This window comes from Bidens hawaiensis, unplaced genomic scaffold (genome assembly GCF_021521415.1).
Source record: "Bidens hawaiensis isolate Kalapana, Puna unplaced genomic scaffold, B.hawaiensis_p1.1 tig00000459_1, whole genome shotgun sequence".
Classification (NCBI taxonomy): domain Eukaryota; kingdom Viridiplantae; phylum Streptophyta; class Magnoliopsida; order Asterales; family Asteraceae; genus Bidens; species Bidens hawaiensis.
The window spans coordinates 1,387,830-1,414,357 of NW_027491031.1; the positions used below are offsets into that span (position 1 = coordinate 1,387,830).

Sequence of the window (26,528 nt, forward strand, 5' to 3'; positions counted from 1 at the left end):
AAGTAATTGTTGATGTCTAAGGTTTTGTCTGATTGATCAGTTTTCAGTTAATCGTTAATAATTAATCTGTTAGGTTGCATGAGATACTGTTGGTTGCTTACTTGAATTCCCGGGTGTGATTTGCTTTGTTAACTGTTTGAAATTCGTTTACTTGTTCATTGCTTAGTTCTCTGAATTTACTAAAAATTGTTTGTGTGATCAGCACTAAAAATTAGTCACTTCATAATATTAAATCTGTTACACGAATACATTGACCACATAATCTTTGTGATACGATACCCTACTTGCTCTAACTATTTAGAATAATTAGGTTTATGATTGACTCAAACGACGGTCATCAATCACCATCGCCACTGACGCCACTACCATTACTGAACACCATCACCGCCGAACACCATCACCACCGAACACCCGTCGGACCACTTCAACATCACCACCCGGCTCCCGTCGCACCTTCCCGGCTCCCCCGTCGCACCTTCCCGGCGCCCATCGCACCTACCATGGTTTTGACCATCAATGTGAACTTCAATCGGGCTCTCTTTGGAGTCCCGATTGATGTTAATCTACGATTTCGGGTCCGAATTCGTACAATTTCGGTTCGGTTTTTTGTTACTTTTGGTGGCCAAAACCGAATCGACTTCCATAGGAGGTGGACTTTTGGGTCACATCTTCTTTCGTAGTAAAAATCCAGAAGTTTATAATTCGGGTGTTTTGTTATGTGTATGCTATGTATGTAAAATCCCGAAGTTTATAATTCGGGTGTTTTGTTATATGTATGTACTAGGATAGTACCCGTGTTACACACTGGTTGACATTAGATAAGTAAGAAAGTGTATATAAACAACCATAAGATATCATAAAATTTACAACCAAAAAGATAACATACATCTCTATATTGGAGATATAGAGAATAACATTGTTTACATAAGCAGTTACTAATTTCACAAACTTAATTTTATAAAAAAAATTCATGAAAATATTAGATATTAACAGTCTTATACCAACATGATCTTCAAAATTCCCGTCCTCGAACAAAATCATCCGGCCATAAAGTCTGAAAAAAACAAACAAACAATGGAACTCAAGTAACAATTAAACAAAAATGTTAACACATATCATAATGACTTTATGTGATCATGGGTTGAAAATATGTAATGCCCCGTTATCGGTGCCTCACATTTGGACGTTGGATTTACTCATAAACACAGTTCTAAATATCAGAGTTAATAAAACTTTGCGCGGAATATAAAACTTTCATAAAATATTTCATAACAAACCATAACATGTCTTAAAACAACATCTCGTCTTTCAAAATAAACAAAAAATTAAACTAAAACGTCTTGAGTCTTCCGATGCCAGCCTCTTATTCAATGCCACGTGTCTCCTCAAGCGAGCTGCCTCATTCTACTCACCTGCGTGCATACTAAAAAGTCAGCTACGCTGAGTGAGTTCTAGTTAATCACATAACATACAATACATTCATAACTACATACTTTCATACTATCGTTTTTAATATACTTCTTACCTTTGCACTTTCTTTCTTTCATATACTTACCTTACGTTTTAAAGAGCATTACGCCCTATAACCTTCGCATATATTATTAGGATATACAACCCTTTAACCTTCGCATATATTATTAGGGTATGCAACCCTTTAACCTTCGCATATATTATTAGGGTATGCAACCCTTTATCCTTCGCATATATTATTAGTGTATGCAACCCTTTTATCCTTCGCATATATTATTAGGGTATGCAACCCTTTAACCCTACCTTACCTTTCATTACCATATCCATACGTTTAATACCATGCACAACATAATTGTACCTACTCCCTTATTCACATACACATATCATACATACTACACTATACTTGCCTTAGCAATATGTGCAATACCCGAAGGTCGTTCACGTACTGTCAAGCATCCATACATAACTATCACAATCGTCATTAAGACATACACTTACCATTTAAGGTAAGTGTATTAACATTCACATGAGTATGCACACAGCCCCGAAAACATAACAAGGAAATGGGGCTAGAAACTCACCTGAACACGGCTACGTTCACCGTTATTCGTTATTCCTTTCTTGAGCTGTGTGTGCACGGCTAACTGTATAACAATTACACGTATCAATCCTCTATCGCTATCTTTATCGTGTTTCTAGTTTAATTATAACCCACCATGAACGGGGTCCAGGGGCAGCGCCCCTGGCAGCGGGGTTCTAGGGGCGGCAGCCCCTAGCGGGGTCCAAGGGGCAGAGCCCCTGGCTGGGGTTAAGCTGCCAGGTCATTTTCATTAACTGTCTTAGCACATTTTTCATTAACATTTTAAGTTATTTTCTAAGTTGGGCTTGTTTGTTACGTTTAATATAATGGGCTAGTTTGTCTAAATTGGACATGAGCTTAACATAATTCAGGCCCACCTGTTCACCATCAGGGCCCAACTGGACTCAGGCCCAAGGCCCAACAGAGGACTGTGTGGCCGAGAACCCAAGACATAGAACCATGATGACCGAGAACTCTCATGCTTGGCCGAGATCGTTGACCGAGAACCCGTGTTTTCGGCCGAGAATCCTGACCGAGAACACATGGTCACCGAGAACTCTTGGTGTCTTCCTGTTGACCAAGAACCATAAGGTTTGACCAGAGATTCCCAAATTTGGCCGAAAACCCCCTTGCCCAGTTAACTTGTTCAATGGGTCTCATCAAACTCAGATAGCTTTTAAAACAGGTTGTAACATCTCATTTATTTGTGAAACTCTTTCATCATCAAATCCTAATTACATTATTAACTTCCTTACAATAAATAAAATTAAAAAATCCAAACAAATAAATAAATATTAAAAACGAATAATGTAAAACAACCCCGTAAGCCACCAAATTTCTTTATTTGTAAATGAAGATTTCTCATGCATTTGACCCGAATTCACAGGTATGAGTCTTACTAAACCCAGATAGCCTTGAACGGATTATAACATCTCACTAAATTAAATGTTCATCTCATCGAATATTTGATATGAAATACCCTATAAAACAGAGTGATACTAAAATTAAATATCCTATTTAAAAAATTATTTATAATTAAGAAACAATTTTATAATAAAACAAATAAGTGGGTTATGGGTCTCACCAAACCCAAATAACTTTTAAAATAGGTTATAACATCTCATCTATTTGTAAAACTCTTTCATCATGAAATTCTAATTTTAGTATTAACTTCCTTACAATAAATAAAATTAAAAAAAATACAAAAATATATATAAATATTAGAAACGAATAATGTAAAACAACCCCGTAATAAACGAAAGCTTTAAAAGCTCTCTGATTGCTCCCTAAATTCGCTCAAGCCATCAGATTGCATTATTTGTAAATGGAGGCTTCTCATGCTTTGACCCGAATTCACGGGTATGGATCTCACCAAACCCAGATATTCCTTAAACTTGTTATAACATCTCATTAAATTAAAAGTTAATCTCCCTAAATATTTGATGTGAAAATCCTATAAAATAGGTATCTACCAAAAATTAATATATGGTTTTTTAGAAAAAAGTATTATTTATAATTAAGAAACAATTTTATAGTCTAAAAAATAAGTGGGTCTTGGGTCTCACCAAACTCAAATAGCTTTTAAACAAGGTTATTACATCTCATTTATTTGTAAACCCTTCTATCATTAAACCTTAAGTATATTATTAACTTCCTTACAATAAATAAAATTGAAATCCAATATATATATATATATATTAGAAACGAGTAATGTAAAACCCCCGTAAAACGGGGGATAAAAGCTAGTATATATATATATATAATAAAAAGTTGTTAAAATGTAAAAATAGTTCATAAAAACACATCGAAAAGCTTTTCTTTGGAATTAAAAAAAACCACCAATAGGAATTAAAATCATGATATTTGATTCCAATGACCGCCACTCTTTTCATTACACCAATGAATCACTTTTTAGGCTTATGCTTTAAAACAAAATTGTATTATATATATAGACAGAAAGAGATTTGATTTTATTTGTAGACCACTTTGAGTTTTAAGAACTCGAAAAAACTCAACGAAACAAGTATTTTTTTGAATTTTTTACATATAGGTAATATATGTAGGTTACATTTACGTAGGAAAATTACCATAATTTTTACGCATCGAATCGACTTTTTACATTGGTGTAACGGACGTTTAAATTAGTGTAATCACCGTACATCTTTAGGACATGTTTGGGATTGAGTTTGAAAAATGCTTATTGGCTTATGTGCTTTTTCAAAAAACCATTTTGAACAGCCATGATTTGCGGCTTTTGGAAAACTGCTTTTTAACCCTTTCAAAAAGCTAAAATAAGAAATGTTTTTGTGATTGCCAAACGCATTTAAACTTTTTGACTTTCTGAAAACACCAATTAGCCAATAAGTATTTTTCAAACTCAATCTCAAACATGCTCTTATTCTCTCTCCTACTTAATTTTTTAATCAGATTTAATCTCAACCATATAATATAAACCTATTAAAATAAATGTGGTTAAAAATGAGATTCTTAAAGTTATTAAAACTCAACAAGTTCTCAAATTATTCTTCCCTAATATATATTATTTATTTAACAATTATGGGCCTCTCTGGAGAATGGACCTGGGTCCGTCGCCCTCCATTTTAGCCAGCTTTGGCCACGCAAAAATATTTTGTGGGGTTGTGATATACAACAAAATTTGTGTGAGTTACAACAAAATTTTTGAAATCTAACAGAATTTTCTAGGAGTTCCGATCAAATTAAATTTGAGTTATGTCGGGAATTAATAAAAAGTTTTACAACTAACTTCATTTACACTTGGCTTCATATAATAGGTTGACAATATCGTCGTTGGCATATTTAAACAGTCGGATTTAACGGATTTGGGATGGACATTTAAAGAATTGTTTTGAAATTAAATTTATTTTAGATATCCCGTTAGTTTTTTAATAACGTGAACTGCTTATTTGACAAATACATTAATATTCAACTTAAATATTTCATTAGTTGAAATCTCGACCAACCGGTCAAAGTTGAAAACAGATAAAAACCAAGAACGATCAAAACTTTGTATGGTGACTTGAGAGCAAAAATTTAACCCAAGGAGAATGACCAGTATTCGATAATCGGAATTTTACCGGATTAGAGTTCAAAAATTGCCTTAGGTAGATATCCATAGGGGTGAGCATATTTGGTACCGCTACCGCCACCGGTATCGAACTTGGTACCGATTTGGACAGTCGGTACCGAATCAGTACCAAGTTTTGATTTTTCGGTACCAAACCAAATAATTTTAAGTGTCGGTATTGCTACCATGCCTAGCTCATCCCTAGTTATGGGATTCATTATGTAATCGTTGGTTTCATTCCATTAACCAACCAAACACCCATTTTTTCATTTTATCGCAATGACTCATTTCATTTCTTCTTACCAAACACTACCTTAAACTTTGAAATATATTATATTTGGAATAAAGGAAGGCATACCGGAAGCAAAGAGGAGTGTGACCAGCATGAACATGAACAAGCATTTACCCATCTTGAAATATTATTTCACAAGTATGATCAACACAGGTGGAAACCGAGTTTATATACACAAGTATTGGAACCAGTTAATGGTTTCTTTACGTCTCTATAACATATATATTAACAAAGTAACAGTAAATGTTTTAGTTTATTAATTTATCAACAATACTTTTAAACATTTAACTTTTTTTTGTTCCTTGACAACTATATAAGACTTTTCTTTTTCGAACTGTAACAACTATATAAGACTTGAACCATTTTGTAAAATGTAAAGGTTAGTTGTTTTTTATTTTTTTTTCCAAAAGGTTATTCTACTTACATGTGTATCATAGTGTACTGTGTATATGATCTTAATAATTAATATGGCATACATATACATATGTATACGATACAAAGTTTATGAAAGAATTTGGACCCTAGACTAAGATTCAATGGAAGGGATAAAGAAATAATGTCACGTCACAATTTTTCAAACGTGAAAAAACTTCAAGAGATAAATTTGATATAGCCAAATGGTGGAGTGGTAGGCGAGTTTGTGACTCAGGCTCAGGCTCTATAACATATATAGTAGCCAAGAGATAAATTTCAACCAGGGTGATGTGACTCAGGCTCGATTTTTGTCTCAGCATTTAGTTTCAAATGCACCAGGGTGATGATGAGAGACTAGGCGAGTTTGTGGCTTTCATTAGTTAGATCCTTGAACTAAACGAGTTTTATCTCATCGCAGTGTCGGGCCTTTGGTCGAGTGTTCATGGGTGTTCACGAGTGTTCACGAGTTGGATCCTTGAACTTAACGAGTTTTAACATTGTTTTAAATACTAAACATTTAACATATAAAAAGGAATTAGATCCTAAATCACAATAAAATTATAGGTTCCGCTTCTTTTACTCCCCGCACTAGGATTCTCTTTTATTAGCCTTGCTACTCTTCAAATATGCCACCGCGTAACACACAACTTTAATAACATCCGGAAATCCTAGCATATTATCAGGTGAGTAATCACAACCCATTTTTCCTATTTTTGTTTTAGGGGCATTATGCATATTAGAAATTATTATACTAATTTACTCAAACCAATTCCATTATTTGTGAGATTGTGCATGATATTGATCGATTAATTGTTGATTGTTATATGAATTATGTGTTTACTACTTTTATGGTTGGTTGGTATCTCATATTCATCCTCATAATATGATCATATGCCGTGTGAGTATACATGTCCGAATCTAGTGGCATGTTCAAAAATACACAATTGTTTACTTTTACTTTATGTTGTTTATTGGTTGCAAATTCGTCCAAATAGACATGCCCGAAATCTAATGGCATGATCGAAAAGACACATATACTTGTTTATATTAATTGATGTTATTCCATGCGCAAGGATTGTTTATTTCTCAATATTATTATTATTATACACCAAACTGTGAATTACTCGCTCAACATATGTTGTTGACAAATTATTTTTACGCATATTGCGTATTGTTATTTCAGATGATTTGAACTGGAGAACTTAGATCACATCTTAGGTTAAAAATTATAATAGTTTAAATGTTGTAATTTCGTATAATGCTGACACTAATTATTAATTTTGTGTATTTGAACTATGATACATGAAACTAAAAGTTGGGATTGTGATCAGTTACATTCTTAGTTTGTAACATCCCGAAATTTCCAAAATAATATTAATTGTATTACTTAATAATAGAGGGAAAGTTTACTCGGGTTATCGGGAAATAAATAAATAAATAGAGTAGGAGTTGGTATGGGTCGGGCTAGTGTTGGGTAATGGATATGGGTTATGGACTTGGGTTATGAAAGAAGGAAGGAGAGTCCATGGGCTTAAGCCCATGATCCCTAAATATAAATACCATTAATCACCATTTAATCCTCATTCTCACATATTCCATACACCACCAAAACACACACAACACCATCTTATAACCCGAACCAAGATCCGAAGGCGAAAACCAGAGCTTGTTGGTGCTGGAACGTCGTGACGAACCAAAACAACATCAAGGCTTAACCGGGTTCGTAGTTCGACTCGTTCAAGGTACGTTTATAGTTAGAAATCGTTCGTATAGGTTCGGTTTGATTTGGGAAATCATAGATCTGTGTTAGTTTGTTATAAACGAACCTAAAACAACAAATATTACTGGAAGTGATTAGCATTTGATAGGTTAATTGTTAACCTAAAAGAACCCGTAACCTATATGCCTAAATCGCACCCCTTAAACATCGATGTTAGGTCGAATTGATGGTTGGGGTTTGTAGGCGCTGGTCAGACGATTCCGTGGATACCTAAATCGAGTTGTTTGGTTAAGAAACGAAGATGATTAAGGACGAACAGTAGCTGCAGCCGACAACTTCGCCTGCAAGCTAAGTTCGCCTGATGAACTTCGCCTGCAAGCTAAGTTCGCCTAATGACAACTTCGCCTAAAGCTAAGTTCGCCTGATGACAACTTCGCCTAAAAGCTAAGTTCGCGTAAGGGTCAACTTCGCCTAAAGCTAAGTTCGCCTAAGGGTTAACTTCGCCTAAAAGCTAAGTTCGCCTAAGGGTTAACTTCGCCTAAAGCTAAGTTCGCCTAAGGGTTAACTTCGCCTAAAGCTAAGTTCGCCTAAGGTTTAACTTCGCCTAAAGTCGAGTTCGATTAGAAAATAAATTATAAACGATAAGTAAAAGTAAGCTAATACTAGGCCACCAGATTAGATCAGGCGAGTATTAATACGTGTAACTTATACAGTCAGCCGAGCTCAGTTAAAGAATGGATTTACAACTATCGGAGGAAGAGGCAGAGTTCAGGTGAGTTTCTAGCCCCATGTCCTTGTTATGTTTTCGGGGCTGTGTGCATACTCGATGTGAAGTGTGAATACACTTACCTTAAGTGGTAAGTGTATGCTATAGATTTTATACGAGGTAGCTATTATATAATACTTGTTGGTGCGTGAACGATCTTCGGATATTGCACGCATCGCCAAGGACAGTGATTGCCAAGTGGTTATTAGTGTGTATGTATGCTATGATGTGACTTGCTTATTATGTAAATGATATGAAGCATGTTGTAGATAAGTAGAGGTAGAGCGTGTTAGAAGTGGCAAGGGTGTAGTAAGAGTGATAGTGGCATGATGATAGTACGTGGTAGGGTAAGCCTATACGTGACTACGTCATTAAAGTGGCAAAGTGGCAAAGTGGCATAACGTTAAACGTTATTAAAGTGGCAAAGTGGCATAACGTTAAACGTTATTAAAGTGGCAAAGTGGTAAGGTGGTAGGTGTAAATAAGAGGCTAAGTGGTAAGGTAAGCAGGTTAGATAGTGGACTACGTGTCTTCGGATACGTATATGATGCATGTAGTGGTTGTATGATAAGTTGCTTGATTAACTAGAACTCACTCAGCGTAGCTGACTTTTAGTATGCACGCAGGTGAGTAGGAGGAGGCATCTCGCTTGAGGAGACACGTGGCACTGAATAAGAGGCTGGTATCGGAAGACTCAAGATGTTTAAGTTTAATGTTTCGTTTATTTTGAAAGGCAAAATGATGTTTTAAGACAAGACGTGTTTTGATATGAAATGTTTTAAGAAAGTTTTTTATATTCCGCGAAAGTTTTAATGAACTCTGATTTGTAAGAACTGTGTCTATGAGTAAATCCGACGCGAAAGTAGGGCTACCGGGTTCGGGGCCATACATAGTTGGGATAAAATAATGATTATTGGTTGGCTTGTAAATGAATCGAACGTTCGATGAACTATTTGTGATCCGTTCGACGAGAAATTCGTTTATTTAATAGACTAATGAATATGAACAAAAAAATTTTATTCGTTTAACTAAACAAACGGACATGGACACATGTTTCGATCGTTCGTTTATTTATGTATGTTTACTCCTGTTTATTTATGTTCGTTTAAGTATTAATAGAAAGTATTTAAATATTATCTAGATGAGTACCTACTTAAAGGTTTTATATTTTTTCATTTGTGTTCATGTAAGTGAGTTAATTTATGTTTGTTTGTGTTCATTTACATTTGTTCATATATGTTCATTTATCCTTGTTCAATTATGTTCATTCATGTTCGATTATGTTCGTGAACTGTTTGTTTAGATATTAAACAAACAAACATAAACGAATATAATATATTTGATATAGAAACATTTATCATAGAAAAAACAATCCAAAATTAAATTATCATCTTAAAAAGTATATGTGTACACCACTCCTTTTGAAATCAAAATTGCAACAAAATTAGGTGGCCGAATTTATGCCTACTTTAGGCTGGGGAAACCCAATTGAGGATGATAATTGTTCGGGTACGAATTGAAAAATAAATAAAAATTAATTAATAGGAAATTAGGCTAGGGAGAAATTTTAGAAATAATATTTTAAATATAAGTTGCATTACATTATGAAACAACTTTGTGGAACATATATGTCTAAACAATCAGAATATCAGATGCAATAATTATCTAAACAATTTACAAAGTTTTATTGAAAATTGTAACTTTTGTTAAAAAGATTGCATTGGTATTACATAAAAACAACGTTTCTTTTTTTAGATTGTTTAACTGTTATGAGCTAAATTTTATATAAATATTATAACTATTTTCTGTAATTTTGAGTAGTTTTGGAGTTGCTTTTATTAATATTGCTCCTAACTAGTTTATATTTATATTTTTAAAGCTTTTAAGGTGTAATGGTTTTTATTAATCTCAACTATCATCTTTTGATCCCTACCGGTCCTAACTAACCAATTAGTTGATAACATTGGTGTCATTGTGTTCACGCCCAATCAAACGTCTCGCCCCGGCATGCTCCACGGTTTTTTGGTCGGGGTGTGACAGACAGTCCCACATTTTATTATATATATTCCCAACAATCCGCGACTAACAGAATTATAACGTCATTAGTTGATAGTCACTGGAAAAACATTTTCGACCGGAAAACTCAACATTTTCATGCCAAACTTATTTTTAACCTTGGATCAGATCTTAGTGACATTTCTCTAATAAAATAATCCCTAATAGCCTACATCATCACTAAATCCTATATCCAAAAATCTATATCTATTAATCTTATATTTCTCATAAAAACTATTATGTTTCACAATAACTACAAAATAACAAATTTCATGCTCATTTTATATCGCTTAGTTTATAAATAAAAATTTTATAAATAATTTTGATATGGTAACTTATATTTATAATAAAAAAATTAGTATTTTATAAAGGAAAATTGATTTTTTACAATCCCACCTTTTTAAGGTTAGCCGATAATAATCACATCCTACAAAATTGTTGCCACTGGTCTCACTTTCCATATTATTTGTTTTCGTTGGACCCCGTTAAAAAAGCGTAACTCCATTAAGTTTTTTCTGAATTTCAAAATGATGTTCAGGCTTTTGATCGGAAGAGGATACGAGTCGACTGATATGAAACTTAACTCAAAATGGTGCTCCAAATGTCGAAACGATGCTTCAATCGGGGTGTTTAAACTCCCGATTAACAAAAGTAAGTCGTTTGGAGCACTATTTCAAGATAAGTTTACATGAACCGACTCATATACTCCTTTCGATTAAAAGTCATAAAATATCAGTTATTATTATTATTAGGGAATATTGAATTTTAAAAATCCCTATTAAATGGTATTGGCCGATAATAATCCCTATTCATTTTATCGCCACTGGCGGTTCCAAATTCAAAAAAGTTGGCCTCCAATGGTCCCCCGTTAAAAAGAACTTAACGGCGTTATATTTTTGCCGAATTTCAAACTAACTTTTTAGGGCTATTACTCGGAAGGAAGATACGAGTCGAATGATATAAAACTTAGCTCCAAACAATGATCTAAACGACTTGATTTTGGTTAATTGTAAGTTCAAACACCCGAATTGAAGCATTGCTTCATCATTTTGAAGCACTGTTTCGAACTAAGTTTTACACCAATTGACTCGTATCCTACTAACGATCAAAAACCCAAAAACATTGGTTTGAAATTCAGAAAAAACTATAACGACGTTAAGTCATATTTAACAGAGGACCATTAGGGGCCAACTTTTTTGAATTTGGGACCGCCAGTGGCGATAAAATGAATAGGGATTATTATTGGCTAATATCATTCAATAGGGATTATTAAAATCCAATATTCCTTATTATTATTATTATTATTATTTGACGGAGTCCAATGAAAACAAATAGTGTGAAAGGTTAGATCGACGGTCCGTGGTGGACCTACCATGGGAGGAGGGGTTAACGTACCCTGTAAGAATTTTTTTTAATTGTATATATGTGTTAAATCTCGATCAAACCCTATGAAATTTTTACACCGACACTTGTATGGAATATCAAAAATAATCACCAGCAGAGAAAATAGTAATAACCTATATCTTTAAGCCCATGCCATCAAGCCCATATTAATCCACCAACCTTATATATAATAAATAATTTTTATTTATTATTTGAGGAGACTCGTAAAACAATGGATGTTACATTTATTATATGATATAAATACATATAAATAAGTTTTAACACTCCCAGTAGCAACCACAAAGTTTTCTCTCATTACATTTTCCCACGGCTGTAGGTTTCCATGTACACAAATTTGCACACTCCCAATCAATCGTACGACGATACGGACCAGCTGTAGTAGGCCCTTCGCACGTCTTCGCTTCTATCACCTTCACCATCGTCTCTTCTGCAATTATTTTCCGTCTTGTTATCAAAGACATAATGATATTTATGTTACATGAGTAATGTTGTAAAGAGTATAAATCAGACACTAAGAAAATGAAGTAGACATGTGAAAATATGTGTATAAGATATATAAATATTTATGATGAAGAAAATGAAATGTAGAAAAAGTATAAAAGTGGATGAAGTTAATATATTCTAAGGTATTTCTCTTGATGCAAGAATATAATGTGAAATAATCCAATTTCAAGCCTTTATGCATTATAGAAGTTCATGCATAAAGATACTTAGAATTATTAATGGACAAATATATTCACGCTTATAAATTATAATACAAATACCTAAAAAATATCCTAAAAAGTGCAACCCCTTTAAATATTCAATCTATACCTGAAAAATACCCGGAAAAATACCCGAAAATAGGTTTTTTCAATGCCTGGAAGCAAGGTATTCAAATACCAGGTTTTAAAATACTCGGTTCTATAGCCGACCTGAACCTGATACATAGGGTATGGTTATTAGAGGCAATAATCGGACCCGACCTGACTCGGGTATTGCCAATACCCGATTTTCCAGTATGCGGTCATACCCGAACCCAGTTCCATACCCGAAACCGGGTATCTGAAAAACCCGATTTATGCATCTCTAGGCCAGACGATATTGTTTTAACTGGGTTCACGCTGGCTTCAGAATTCGGCTTGGGCGTTTCCCCAAAACCAAACTGACGGCTACCACTTGATAATCATTTGAAGACCGGAAATAACAGGAAATAAAATAATGTTTCGTATTTGCAAGGTATTAACTTGCTGACCCAAACCAGGAATTGAGAATTCTAATACATACGAATAACAAATATTAGTGAATCCATTGAAAAAAAAAATTTCTGCTACGTCACAGCTTTTGATTCCACCTAAAATTGATATATTGTTTGATTTATAAATATATATATATATATATATATACCTGAAGCAAATAGAGCTATCACCAACATGAACATGAATAAACTCTTTCCCATTTTGTAATCTAATTTTGCATGTGATCTAATACAAGTGGAAAGACGAGGTTTATATGTACAAATATTAACAGTAGTTAATGATATCTTTATGGCTCTATCACACATTAATTACAATATATTTGACTATTAATTAAATTATTATTTGAATATGTCGCTTCATTGATAGTATTTATTTGTAATATGTGATTTTTGACTATTAATCAACTAGTGATTTACCCGGTGTGTTGCATCGCGACTGATCGGTAAAACCTAGACAGACGTTGGTATATCCCAACGTTGAGATGGTAAGTCGATCGGCCGGTTTCGGTTAGATATGTTATTATATCGGAACTAAACCATAAATATATATATATAAAAAGTGGTGGACCAATCATCAGTGGGTAGCGTTGGTCGGTCAAACTCGAGCGTTAGTAAAACCCAACCGCTATCGATCCGGGGTGTTGAGGCGGTGAGTCTACGCAAATTCGGTCAGCTTCCTTCATGCTCTTTACGATACTGGAACTAAAACAAAAAAATGGCATTCGGCTGTTTCGTTACATTCGTTACGGTATTATAACTAAAAGAAAACGCGGTGAGTTTAACGAAGTCGGTCGGATTCCGTCACGCTCATTACGATACCGGAACTAAAAAACCATAATATAAATTATCATTCGGTCGGTTTTCAATACATTCATAACACAGCGTAGAAAAAACCTAACCTACACCAATTAAGTGGCACCAATAGGGTCTTTGCGACGCAATACCATTCAACTGTATATAGTAATAGTTATTTAAATATGGTACTTATTTTATTAGTTTTCTGTTTTTTATACACTCACAGTAAGATATAGGGGGTTTAATATTTTTTAATGGTCAAATAGAAAACTGACACTCACTGAGTCATTCGATTATCTGCATTCCACCCTTACGAGGAAACCTACAATATGTCGATTATCTGAAAACCACTTACCGAACCTGAAACCTTCTTTTTCATCGCATATGGTAGTTAAACCCAAAACCACCCAATTTAAGAAATTGAAGTATTTAGATGTCTCATTTCAACCGCCTGACATTACAATCACATCTAAATTAATACTTTTTAAATTCATATAATTTATAAAATTATGCATATGACTTTTCTATATCTATCTTTTTCAACACGAAGCTATTTTATTAATATTCTGTAATATTATGCAAAACAGGTAAACCTAAGAAGTGATTATATACTAGAAATAAGACAATTTATTATTAGACTAGTTTGAGCCTCGTGTATTACACGGAAAATTGATGAAAATTATAAAATTTGAAAACTAATCAAAATACAATCGACAACACAATTATTATATATTGTCAATAAAGTTAAAATTTATATTAAATAGGAATTACTAAAGAAACATTACGCAAATATTTACTTATAAGAAAAAATTTCTTGTACACTACGTTTGCGGTTGTGTTTTCCAATATACCTAATAATCAAAAATTTTAGTCAATGTATGCTTGTAAATCTTGACAAAGCGACGTATAGATTTCCGTGTGAAAACACGAGGTCTTTCAAGTACAATCCAACCATAAATAATAAAACAAGCTTATGTATTAAATCTTAATCTTAAATATATATATATATATATATATATATATATATATATATATATATATATATATATATAAACGAAAACTCCTTAAATTCTCTCAAGCCATCAGATTGCTTTATTTGTAAAAGAAGGTTTCTCATGCATTTAACCTGAATTCACGAGCATGGGTCTCATCAAACTCAGATAGCCTTTTAAACGGGTTATAACATCTCATTATATTAAAAATTGATCTCATCAAATATTTTATATGAAAATCCTATAAAATAAGGACATACTAAAAATTAGTATCTGGTTTTTAATAAAATATTATTTATAATTCAAAAACTGTTTTAGAGTAAAAAAAAAAAGTGGGTCATGGGTCTTACCAAACCCATATAGCCTCTAAACCGTGTTATAACATCTAATTTATTTGTGAAACACTTTAATCATCAAATCCTAAGTATATTAATAACTTCATTACAATAAATAAAATTAACATTCAAAAAAATATATTAAAATTAGAAACGAATAATATAAAACACCTCCGTATTACAAAAAATAAAAACTAGTTATATATATATATATATATATATATATATATATATAGGATCCTAAGAGAACCCTTTGCAAATTGAGAACTTTGAGAACCATTTTGGACCACTAAAAACACCCTTGAAAAAAATATTTAAAAAAAAATCATAAAACAAAAAATAACAAAAATTTTAAAAAAGTAAAAAACCAAAATTCTTATATTTCATTCAGGTTCCATTAAAAAAACTAAAAAAAAATAAAAAAATAAAAAAAACGTCGTATTATACACATATGTATAATTTTATTTAATCTTTAGTTACGTAATATACACATATGTACAGTGTCATTTATCTTAAATTATACACATGTGTATAAAAAATCATGTAAATGTACATATATGTATATATTATACATACGTGTATATAATTTGGCTAAACCGAGTTTTTTTTTTGAAACCGGGATGTTAAAATAAGAATTTTTTTTTACTTTTTTCATTTTTGTGTTTTTTTTATTTTATGATTTTTTTTATTTTTGGGTTTTTTGTGGTCCAAAATGGTTCTCATGGTTCTCAATTTCAAAAAAGTTCTCTCATAATCATGATCATATATATATATATATATATATATATGATAGTTAAGAAAAGAACTTCATGATTCTAGCTTTCCAAAATAAACCAAGAATAAATATAAATGGTTAGTATGTCGATAAACAAATTGATGAGAATTTGTCAATGTATATAATGAATTTTTTTTAAGGAATAAAGTATTATAATTGACTTTTATTTTATATACCTGAAAATACTAAAAAATTAATAATAAAGCAATGTTCCGACCACTTTAATCCCATTTGGCATGCTCTTTTTCTATAGCTAAATTATTTCATTTTATTACTTAAGGATAAACATGACGTTAAAAATAAAAAGAAAAATATATAAATAAATAAACATTAACACACTTGTTTTATATATACATAAGAATAAGGCTATTTAGGGTTAGCTTGGCCCACATAGGATCCAAATAACAAAATGGGTTTAAAAAATGTGAAGATGGCTTAAAGAATGACAAGTGGCACAAAGTAGTATTCTTTTATTAGAGTAGTAGATTAGATTTATTTATATATATGGTAAGTTTAACAATTTATTATTACATTATATTTATTTATATATCAAGGTAAGTTTAACAATCCCAGTTGCAGATACAAATATGTTTCGTTCTAGAACAAGCACCCACAGCATCTTTATTTACATTCCAGCATGGTTGTTGACACTCCCTATTCAGGACACAACTACTTCCATTGATAAACTGTTCGCACTTCTTCGCTTCTGTCACATTTACCATCCTCTCTTCTGCGATTATTATTCATCTTGTTATAATCAGCAACATAATAACAGTCAATGAAATTAACAATGCTTCAATTCGGTGTACGTTTAAACTTCCAATTAAAAAAAATCAAGTCGTTAGGAGCATCGTTAATTTGATACAAGTTTTACGTCAATCGACTTTATTCTTTCTTTTGATCAAAAACCGTAAATATCAGTTTCAAATTCAGAAAAAACTTAACAGGGTCCATGAAAACAAATAGTGTGAAAGGTGGAATAGTGACAACAATTTTCTTTTAATAAGATTATAAATTTAATCCAGTTTTTCTGTTTTAATTATATTTATACGTACGAAGTTTTGTATCCATTATATGTTTATGTGTCACGAATATTGTTATAAATTTATGAGCCAAACTCAATTATTAAGAAAAAAATAAAGTATATACGTTAAAAATATGCATAGTAAGAGGTAGAAAGTGTAAGATGCATGCACAAAATGAAATGAAAATGATGTACAAGGCTCAATAACATGGTCTCATTATCATTTAATTATAATAGAAAACGTTACTCATTAGAAAAACAAAAAAACAAACTAAAGCCGTTTTGATACCGCCTAAAATATGTTCTTTTGCGCATTAAATATGTAGTTTCTGGGTTAAAAGGAAAAACATACCCGAAGCAAAGAGAACTATCACCAACATGAACATGAACAAACATTTTCCCATCTTGAAGCTTTATTTCACAAGTAATAAGTACAAGTGGAAAGAGAGTTTATATACACAGATGTTGGCAATAGTTAATGGCCTTCTATACGTCTCTATACCATATGGTAAAAAAAATGACATTAAATGTTTTTTTTATTCGATAACTCACTCTCTCTAACTAGCTTTACTCTAGTATGAGTTGATGAAATTGATAAAGGAATGAAATGTGAGTTGAATAGACTAGTGTTGTCTCTAGGGACATCGAAATGAAGCCAAGGCTTTAGACTCTCACTTTTTAAGGACTTGAATTTCCTGAACAAAATTAATAATTAAACATTTTTAATTTGAAACTTGAATTAATGTGTGTGATTTGAGCCGCGTTTAAACTAAATTAGATCAAGGATAGTGTGAGGAATTGCATTACTTATGTATTTGCAAAAAAAAAAATGATGGCAATATCTTGATTTATTTGAAGTGAAACCAAAATAATTTATTTATAACAACACCTTGTTTTTAAACATTGTTTTAGACCACCAAAGTGGTTGAGTTTCCCCTGGAATGGACGAGGTAATAGAATGGATCATTATCATTCCGTTATCTTGTTTGGTTCTCATGTGTTAATGAAATTAATCATTTGTTTGTTAGACAAGAAAATACGAATGAATAAAATAAAATTGGTGGTGACTCGAGATTGTGGTGGTGGTAGGGGTAGTGGTGGGTGGGGGTGGCGGAGGTGGTGGTTGGCAATGGTGCTGGGTGGCAGCGGTAGATCACTTCATAGTTCATTCCATTAACTAAACAAAAACTCTTATTTTCATTCCTTCCTATTAGACCATGTGTAGTTATAAAGTCTTACCACTAGGCATTATGCGCCACGTGACGCCCAGTCAAAGTTATGACTTTTTACAAAAACACGGTGTAGTCATAAAGCACCACCCCAGGCATTATGCGTCACGTGGCGCCCAGTCACTTGTACATTTTTTTTGTTTTTTTAGTTTTGTTATTATTATCAAATAACTATAATATTTTATTAAATAACTATTACATTAAAATAAAAAAAACTACTCGTCGTCTTCATCGTCTTCGCCCTCCTCGTCGTCGTCGTCGTCTTCATTGTTGCCCTCGTTTTGATGCTCGTTTTCACCAGACAAACGCCGATTCATCCAAAGATATTCGACCAAATCCCCCTTTAGTGCGTTATGTATCTCTTTTGACCGCACAAAATCTGAGTTTTCGAGCCTTTTCTCCATACTTACTGGAGTTCGTGGTGGATCCGGGTCCGGTATGAAAGTTGGACATATTGTTCTTCCCTCGTCTTCGATGATCATGTTATGCATTATGATGCAAGCATGCATAGCACATTTCATTCTTTTAAAGACCATAGACAACAATGATTTCTAACAAAATGCCATCGTTGTTGAAGAACACCAAAACACCTCTCGATATCATTTCTCGCAGACTCTTGCACTTTCTTAAAGTACTGTCTTTTTTCATCCATCGGGTCTCTGAGTGTTTTAACGGTTATCGTATATTCTTGATATATTCCATCACCCAGATAGTACCCATGATGGTAGAAGTTATCGTTAGCCCAAAACGAAGCGACGGGAACGGTCCCAGATATGTAACTCTCTATCACAGGAGACTGCTCTAAGACGGTTATGTCATTGTTGGAACTGGGAACACCAAAGAATGCCGACCAAATCCAAAGGTTGTATGAAGCAATCGCTTGAAGGCTGACCGTTGGTCCATTTTGGTCACCTCGTGTGTATTGACCTCGCTATGCAGTTGGACAATTAGCCCATTCCCAATGCATGCAATCTACACTCCATATCATGCCGGGTAAACCATGCACCCTTGTATGTGCCTCGTAAAGACGTTGTATATCGTTCCAGCGTTTTACACATTATAACGCGCAAAAAAAAACCCCAAAACGCCGGGGGGGGGGGGGTGTTCCCCGACGTTTTGGGCGATAACTCGCCCCCATAACGCTGCATTACAGATGGTCTAACGAACTAATTATTACCAACTAAATTCCTACCATCCTATCACATCGCGCAAGGGAATCCCACTAGTTTATATTGATTCATTCACATATGAAATTTTACTGCGAATTTACACTTTCAATCGCTACAAATTTAAGGGGCCGAATTAATGGTTAAATGTCACTGTCCCGATTAAAGAGGATATTCAGGTAGTAGAGTCCCGGATTGTTTGTTTTCTTTTTACGGGCAAATGTAAACAACTTCGGACTGAATTCCGACCTAATTGAAATACATTGTTAATTTCCGAATTCGGTTGGTTACCAAACTAAATTCTGAATTTGATAATGTGTTTTATAAAAAAAATTAATTGTCTTGGCATATTCGAGCTATATATTAGAGTTAATGGCCATTTTCGTCCCTGTGGTTTGCGACTTTCGCCACTTCAGTCCAAAGTTTGATTTTTTGTCAATTTAGTCCTAGTAGTTTTCATTTTTAGCCTGTTATATCCTCTGTTGGTACATGTTTGTCAGTAGTTCATAGTCTTGTAATTGTAATCGAGTCTGTATTGTAATTGTGTATTTGATTATGTTTTAGATTGTGTAACTAGCAAAGTTGTCAACAAGTTTGCTCAGGCGAACTTGTTGAACAAGCGAAGTTGTCAACAAGTTCGCTCAGGCGAACTTGTTGAATATGCGAAGTTACAGACAACTTCGCCTGTGGCGAAGTTGTCGTGTATATATTCACTGTTTCAGCCGAAACGTGTAGAGGTTAAGCAGTTTAGGGTTTCAGTCAAGTGTTCGAGTTTAAGCAGACGTGTTTGCTAGTTCCAGTGTCTGTAATAGTGACTACGAGTCACGTGTTTGGTTAATAATATTACGTGTTTGATTCATTGCTTGTGTTATTCTATATCTACACTCGTAACCTACCTACGCAGGGATTCCGCACCTGCGTTGTTAGAGAACGTCTCTAACTTGATTTGTTTTGTGCAGATATGGCTGCAGTTGGAGGAACTGGTGGTGATGATGGTGATGAGCAACGACAATTCTTTCCAGCTCATAACCAATACATTACTTTGGATCCAGACGCACGAGGCGTTGAAGACTATAGGGAGATTATCACATTTCTCCAACGATCACGAGTTTTTCACGCGATCACTAATACACTACCCATATCTCTGCCCAACATTCAAGACTTCTGGCAGACGGTGTATTATGACTGCAGACCTGAGCCTCCAGTGATGCGAGCAACCGTCAATGGTCAAAACATACAGTTTTCTTCGGAAGACATTCGGTTGGCTCTGCAGTTCGGCAATGAGACACGAGACGACCCAACGGAGTTCGTAGCTCCCTTCCGTGACGGAGCATACTTGAGAATGGGTTATTCGGGTCCGCTGGGGGACTCGCAGAGGAGGAAAGGCTTTCTGCTGGACCAATGGCGTTTTCTGATGCACGTGTTAATTGTGTGCATGTCCGGCAGGAAAGCAGGAACAGACGGGATGGGTGCGACGATGCAATCTGCCATGACGGCCCTGACTTACAATCGTCGTTACTCTTTTAGTCAGATGATTTTCTATGAGATTGATCGTCAGAGACGGGCGACGGCGCGAGAACGATTTATCATGTATCCGCGATTTCTTCAAATGATTATTAATCATGTCGCTCCGTCTCTACCGCAACGGCGCCCTATTCGATATGTTGAGTGTGTAACAAAGCGTATTTTTGCTCAATGTAGGACGTCGAGCACTCGTAGCAACCCTGAACGCCGTCCAAGGCATACTCCACTTTTCGGGTATCTCATCAACCCGGAGTATGTTCCTGCAGGAGGGGACGAGTTCAGGGATCCGCAACCACATCAGGCGGCAGCACCTCATGCTGTATCAGCTGCGCCTGTTGTATCTTCTGCTGCTGTGCCAGCTACTATTGCACAGACTATGTCCACGGCTGAAAACGTTGATCTGGATGCTGCTTTCAGTGGACACGGTTTGTTTGATATGGATATCTCGGGTCCTCAAGTTATGGATGCTTCTACAGCAGCTACTTCGGTAGCTGAATCCGAGTTAGATGAAACGTTTGCTGAGGCCAGACGGCTAATGGTGACTCGTGAAAGAATTTCGGGTAAGAGGCCGAGAGTTGAGGAGGAGGAGGGAGATGAGGAAGAAGCGGTACAACTTGTGATGAGACGTTCGCAACGAGAACGACTGGGTATGGCTACTGGAGCGGGGGAGACTTCAAGGCATGTACGTTTTGCTCCGCCTGTCTTGTCAGGTATGTCACTTCTTCCTACTACTGCACAGGTTACGACTGTCGAAGCGTCAGCTCCAGCAGTGGTGTCTCTACCACCACAACCGTTTGATCCACCGGTGGTAGTCGCACGCTTCGTTGATTCGACTATCACAACAACTGCAGGGTTACCAAGTGTACCACCTGCGGTCACTTCTGCTACTGATGTTCCGCCAACTCCACTGCCTACTTCAGATGCTGAACGGATTACATCACTAGAGCGTATTGTTGCCGAACAGTCTAAGACTATTGAACGCCTAGTGGAATCCAATCAACTACAAGCTGCCCTCCTGGTTGAACACGGAAGAATAATTGATGCCTTCAAGGAATACTTGGCATCTCAGGGGGAGAAGACGTGTAGGGGCGATGAGTTGAGAACGAAAAGACGAGAAGATCATGACGATGATCCCAATGCACCTTCGGGTGCAGGTGGTGAGCTGCCAAGAACCTCTCAGGCTCTTGGGGCTTCCACAACTGAGGGGGAGTCTACAGATGTAGCTGGTGATGTTGTTGTTGGTATGGGTGATGATGCTGATGTTGAGGACGTTATCGATGCTTTAAAGGAGTTGGATGATGAGGAAGACGATGAGTTTATGGATGATGACGACGTGTTGCCCGTGGATGAGATAGAGAGGATTGGGGAAAAGATTAATGTGGAAAATGTGTTAGAAGAAGGTGAGATAATGGATGATGATGTTGAGCATGACATTCCCGAAGTGGAAAAGTCGGGTGTTGGTGATGAAACGGTGTTGGATGAGACGATGTGGGAAGAGCAGCCTAGATGGAAGGAAGAATATGCTCATTGGTTTGTCAAGACCAAGAAGCCTGCTGTTCCAACCATGTTCAGAAAGAGCTACAACATTAAAGGGTATGCAGAGGCGAAAAAGGGGATTATTTGTTGGATCTATGATGAACAGCTCAAGTTGTTTGTGGTGAAGCGTTATGATGGCGTTCAGTATTTCAAGAGAATGTTGAGATCGTTCAACACATTGCCTGAATGCGAAGTAAAAGATTTGGCCAGGTTGGGCCTGATAAACCGAAACAACGACAATATGGCTAGAATGATTGAGAAGATAATGTGGAAAGAAGGAGTAAAAGAAAAGAAGTTTGAGTTGCTAAAGCCACAAAAGGGAAAATTAGTGAAGGATACAGAGAGAGGTATGAGAGCAGATGGTAAACCGTGGATGGTGATGAAGTACAAACCAGTCCGATGTATCAAGGAGGTACCCATGAAGGCTATGCCTCGAGATGTGCTGAAAGATTTGAAATGGTGGTTTGTGGACTGTGAGACTGCAGAGGCAGTAATGGAGGACGAGGATGAACAAGAACTGCTTCGGGTTTACGACCCGATGCATCTTGTTAACCTGTCGCAAGCTGATCTGGAAGTACTCAACAACAAGAAGATCTTCTACATTCCTGCTTGGAAGGATCAAGCTAGGAGATATCAAAGTGTAGTGTCAGTATGTGTGAAAGAAGGGGCGCACGCTTAGAGATGCAGATTACAAGACTCGAGTTTTGAAGAATCAAGATATGAAGCTACTGCCAAGGGGGAGTCTGTTGGTACATGTTTGTCAGTAGTTCATAGTCTTGTAATTGTAATCGAGTCTGTATTGTAATTGTGTATTTGATTATGTTTTAGATTGTGTAACTAGCAAAGTTGTCAACAAGTTTGCTCAGGCGAACTTGTTGAACAAGCGAAGTTGTCAACAAGTTCGCTCAGGCGAACTTGTTGAATATGCGAAGTTACAGACAACTTCGCCTGTGGCGAAGTTGTCGTGTATATATTCACTGTTTCAGCCGAAACGTGTAGAGGTTAAGCAGTTTAGGGTTTCAGTCAAGTGTTCGAGTTTAAGCAGACGTGTTTGCTAGTTCCAGTGTCTGTAATAGTGACTACGAGTCACGTGTTTGGTTAATAATATTACGTGTTTGATTCATTGCTTGTGTTATTCTATATCTACACTCGTAACCTACCTACGCAGGGATTCCGCACCTGCGTTGTTAGAGAACATCCCGTGTACGATCCGTTCCAGGAACCTACATCCTCCCGTCTAACGGCATCCAAGTATGCCGTTAGTTCTTTATCACCTGAGGGCTAGAAGTGTCTTTTTAGATATTACCTCAGGGACTGAATAGTCTTTTTAGATATTATAATTAATTATTATATTAACTGAATATACAAGAACTTAGATACGATATTCACATACAACCAGTGATAAAGTGAAGAACTAGGGAAGAAGAACCAGCGATTAAGTGAAGAACAACATGGAAATGTGGGATACCAGAGCTTCTGGTGATGATTTCGATCCAGACGTTGAATACGGTATGTATTAACTCCTTAACCCTAACCCTAACCCTAACTATTATCTATTAATCAAAGAAACCCTTGAATTCCAAACCCTAACCCCTAACTATTATCTATTAATCGGTTTCAGGGAATTTTCCAGACCATTTTACTATTAAATTCCACCATGGGGGAGAGTTCGAGAAATCTCCAGAAACTACATACAAGGGGGGTTTGGTTACTTTTGTTGATAGAGTGAATGCTGATCTGTTTTCAGTGATTATTGTGAATGATATGGTACAACAATTAGGCTACAGCGAAGAGGAAGTTGTTACTGACCAGAAATTCTATTTTAGAATTCCCGGAGGGGACTTAGATTCAGGTTTAAGACCCTTGTCCAATGATGCTGGTGCTCTTAGCCTCATAGGATATATTAGTGTGCATAGGGTAATTGAGGTGTATGTGGAACATTCACACATTATATCAAAGGTAAAAGAGGCTTCAATGTTAAGTTATTTTAATGTGGAAATAGATGATGAATTAGAATCTGATGAACCTACAGATGATGATGTAGTTGAATTAGATGACATAGATTTACATAATGTTAGGGTGCCTGAATCTGATGAAGATGTAGAGGGGTTTGATAGTGATAGTGAGGCAGAAGGTTCTGATTATGATTCAGACTTCATATTTAATGAAAACAGTATGGATGACCCAAATCAGGATATGGAATTATTTAGAGCAGCCGTGGATGATATATCTGATGAAGGTGAAGATGTTGAAGATAAAGGAGATGAGTTAGATGATTTAGATCTACATGATATTGATAGTCTTAGTGATCCTGATAATGATACTATGTTGCAAAGAGCTATTAGGATGAACAAGAAAAAAAAGAGAAAATCACACTCAAAAGAAACTGATGAAGAATATTGTCATTTTTACTTGGGTCAAACTTTTGGTGGTAAAGATGAGATAAAGCAAATGGTGAAGACTCATGCAATTCATTCAAGGAGACAACTTCATGTTGTGAAGAATGACAAGATTAGGTATCGTGTAGTGTGTTTGGGGAGAAATTTAAATATGGGTAGTTGTGAAAATAATGATAACCAGACAAATGAGGTGGAAGAGAATCTCATGCCAAGAAGGAAAAGAAAGTGTAAAAAAAATTATGGGGCCCAAGAGGGTAGTTCCAGCCATAAATCAAAACCTAAAAGGAATAAGATTCCTCCTCCCACTTGCCCATGGGTCCTACATGTGTCTTTTGATGGGGCTGAAAGAATATGGTGTGTGACAACATTAGATACTGAGCATCAATGTTTACAAACTAGAACTGTAAGCTTATGCACGGTTGGGTGGTTGGCAAAGGAACTGGAGGAAGATCTTGAAGAGGACCCAAATGAAAGTATGAGGAAATTGCAAAAAAATATTCAAAGGAGGTTGCAAGTTCAAGTCACCCCTAACCAGATTTACAAGGCTAAAAGAGTTGCTAAAAAGAATGTTGTGCATGATTTTAGTGGTCAGTATGCTATTCTTAGAGAATATTGTCAAGAGGTGGTTAGATGCAATCCAGGTATGTATTTTTAAGTATCTTAAACTGTTTACTTATGTATTTTAGTGTAGTTTTGCTAAAATATTTACTTATGTATCTTAAAACTGTTTACTTATGCTAGGTACAACTATCAAGATTGATGTTGAAAGTGAATGTAATCCTAGCAGCCCAACTAGACAGTTTAAGAGGATTTATGTATGTTTAGCTCCATTGAGGGAAGGCTTTAAATTATGTGGGAGAGAATTATTGGGGCTAGATGGTTGTTTCATGAAGGGGATATACCCAGGCTAAATCTTAACTGCTGTTGGAGTTGATAGCAACAATGGTATTTATCCTGTTGCATATGCAATAGTTGAATCAGAAAATACCAATTCATGGACATGGTTTTTGGAGATTTTAGCTGATGATCTGGATTTGACATCTAACTCTAATTTCACTTTTATGAGTGACAGGCAGAAGGTAATTATTTAACACTTGATTATGTTTTATATCATATTACTTACAAATATTTTTGTTTTAAAATTAGGGCTTAATACCTGCAATACAAAAAGTTTTCCCAAATGTTGAACATAGATATTGTGCAAGACATATTGAAGAAAATATGAAACAAAAGTGGAAGGGTCAAGCTGCAAAGAATCTGTACTGGAAATGTGTATATGCAACAACTCCTCAGACATTTAATAAAGCAATGAAACAGGTGTTTATAGAAAATAAGGAGTTATATGATTGGTTGAAGGAAATTCCACCAAGGCATTGGTCACTATCACATTTTACTGGTATTTTTATGTTATTAATTACATTATTGTTCATTACATTATTGTTAATTACATCCTTGTCAGTTGAATTACTTATGCTTATACTATAGGTAGGGCACTAAGTGATTTGCAATTAAACAACATGTGTGAGGTGTTCAATAGGCAGTTGACACCTGGAAGGGACCTCCCTATCATTAGTTGCCTAGAGTTCATTAGGGAATACCTAATGAAAAGAATTGTGAAAGTGCATATGAAGATAGCAAAATGTAAAGGTCCATTAACACCCAATGTTACAGTTTCATTTAAAAAAATCAAGAAGGATGCCACTAAGTGTAATGTCATTTGGAATGGGGCT

General features: G+C 35.1%; 1 protein-coding gene across 1 annotated transcript; it reads left to right on the forward strand.

Annotated features, from left to right (window-relative positions):
• The first annotated feature begins 24,373 nt into the window (after positions 1–24,373).
• LOC143629357 (uncharacterized) lies at positions 24,374–26,103 on the forward strand. The gene is made up of 2 exons (XM_077098653.1): positions 24,374–25,439; positions 25,540–26,103. The coding sequence occupies exons 1-2, from the start codon at positions 24,374–24,376 to the stop codon at positions 25,707–25,709; spliced, it is 1,236 nt and encodes a 411-aa protein (XP_076954768.1). The 3' UTR covers positions 25,710–26,103.
• The last annotated feature ends 425 nt before the right edge of the window (positions 26,104–26,528 follow it).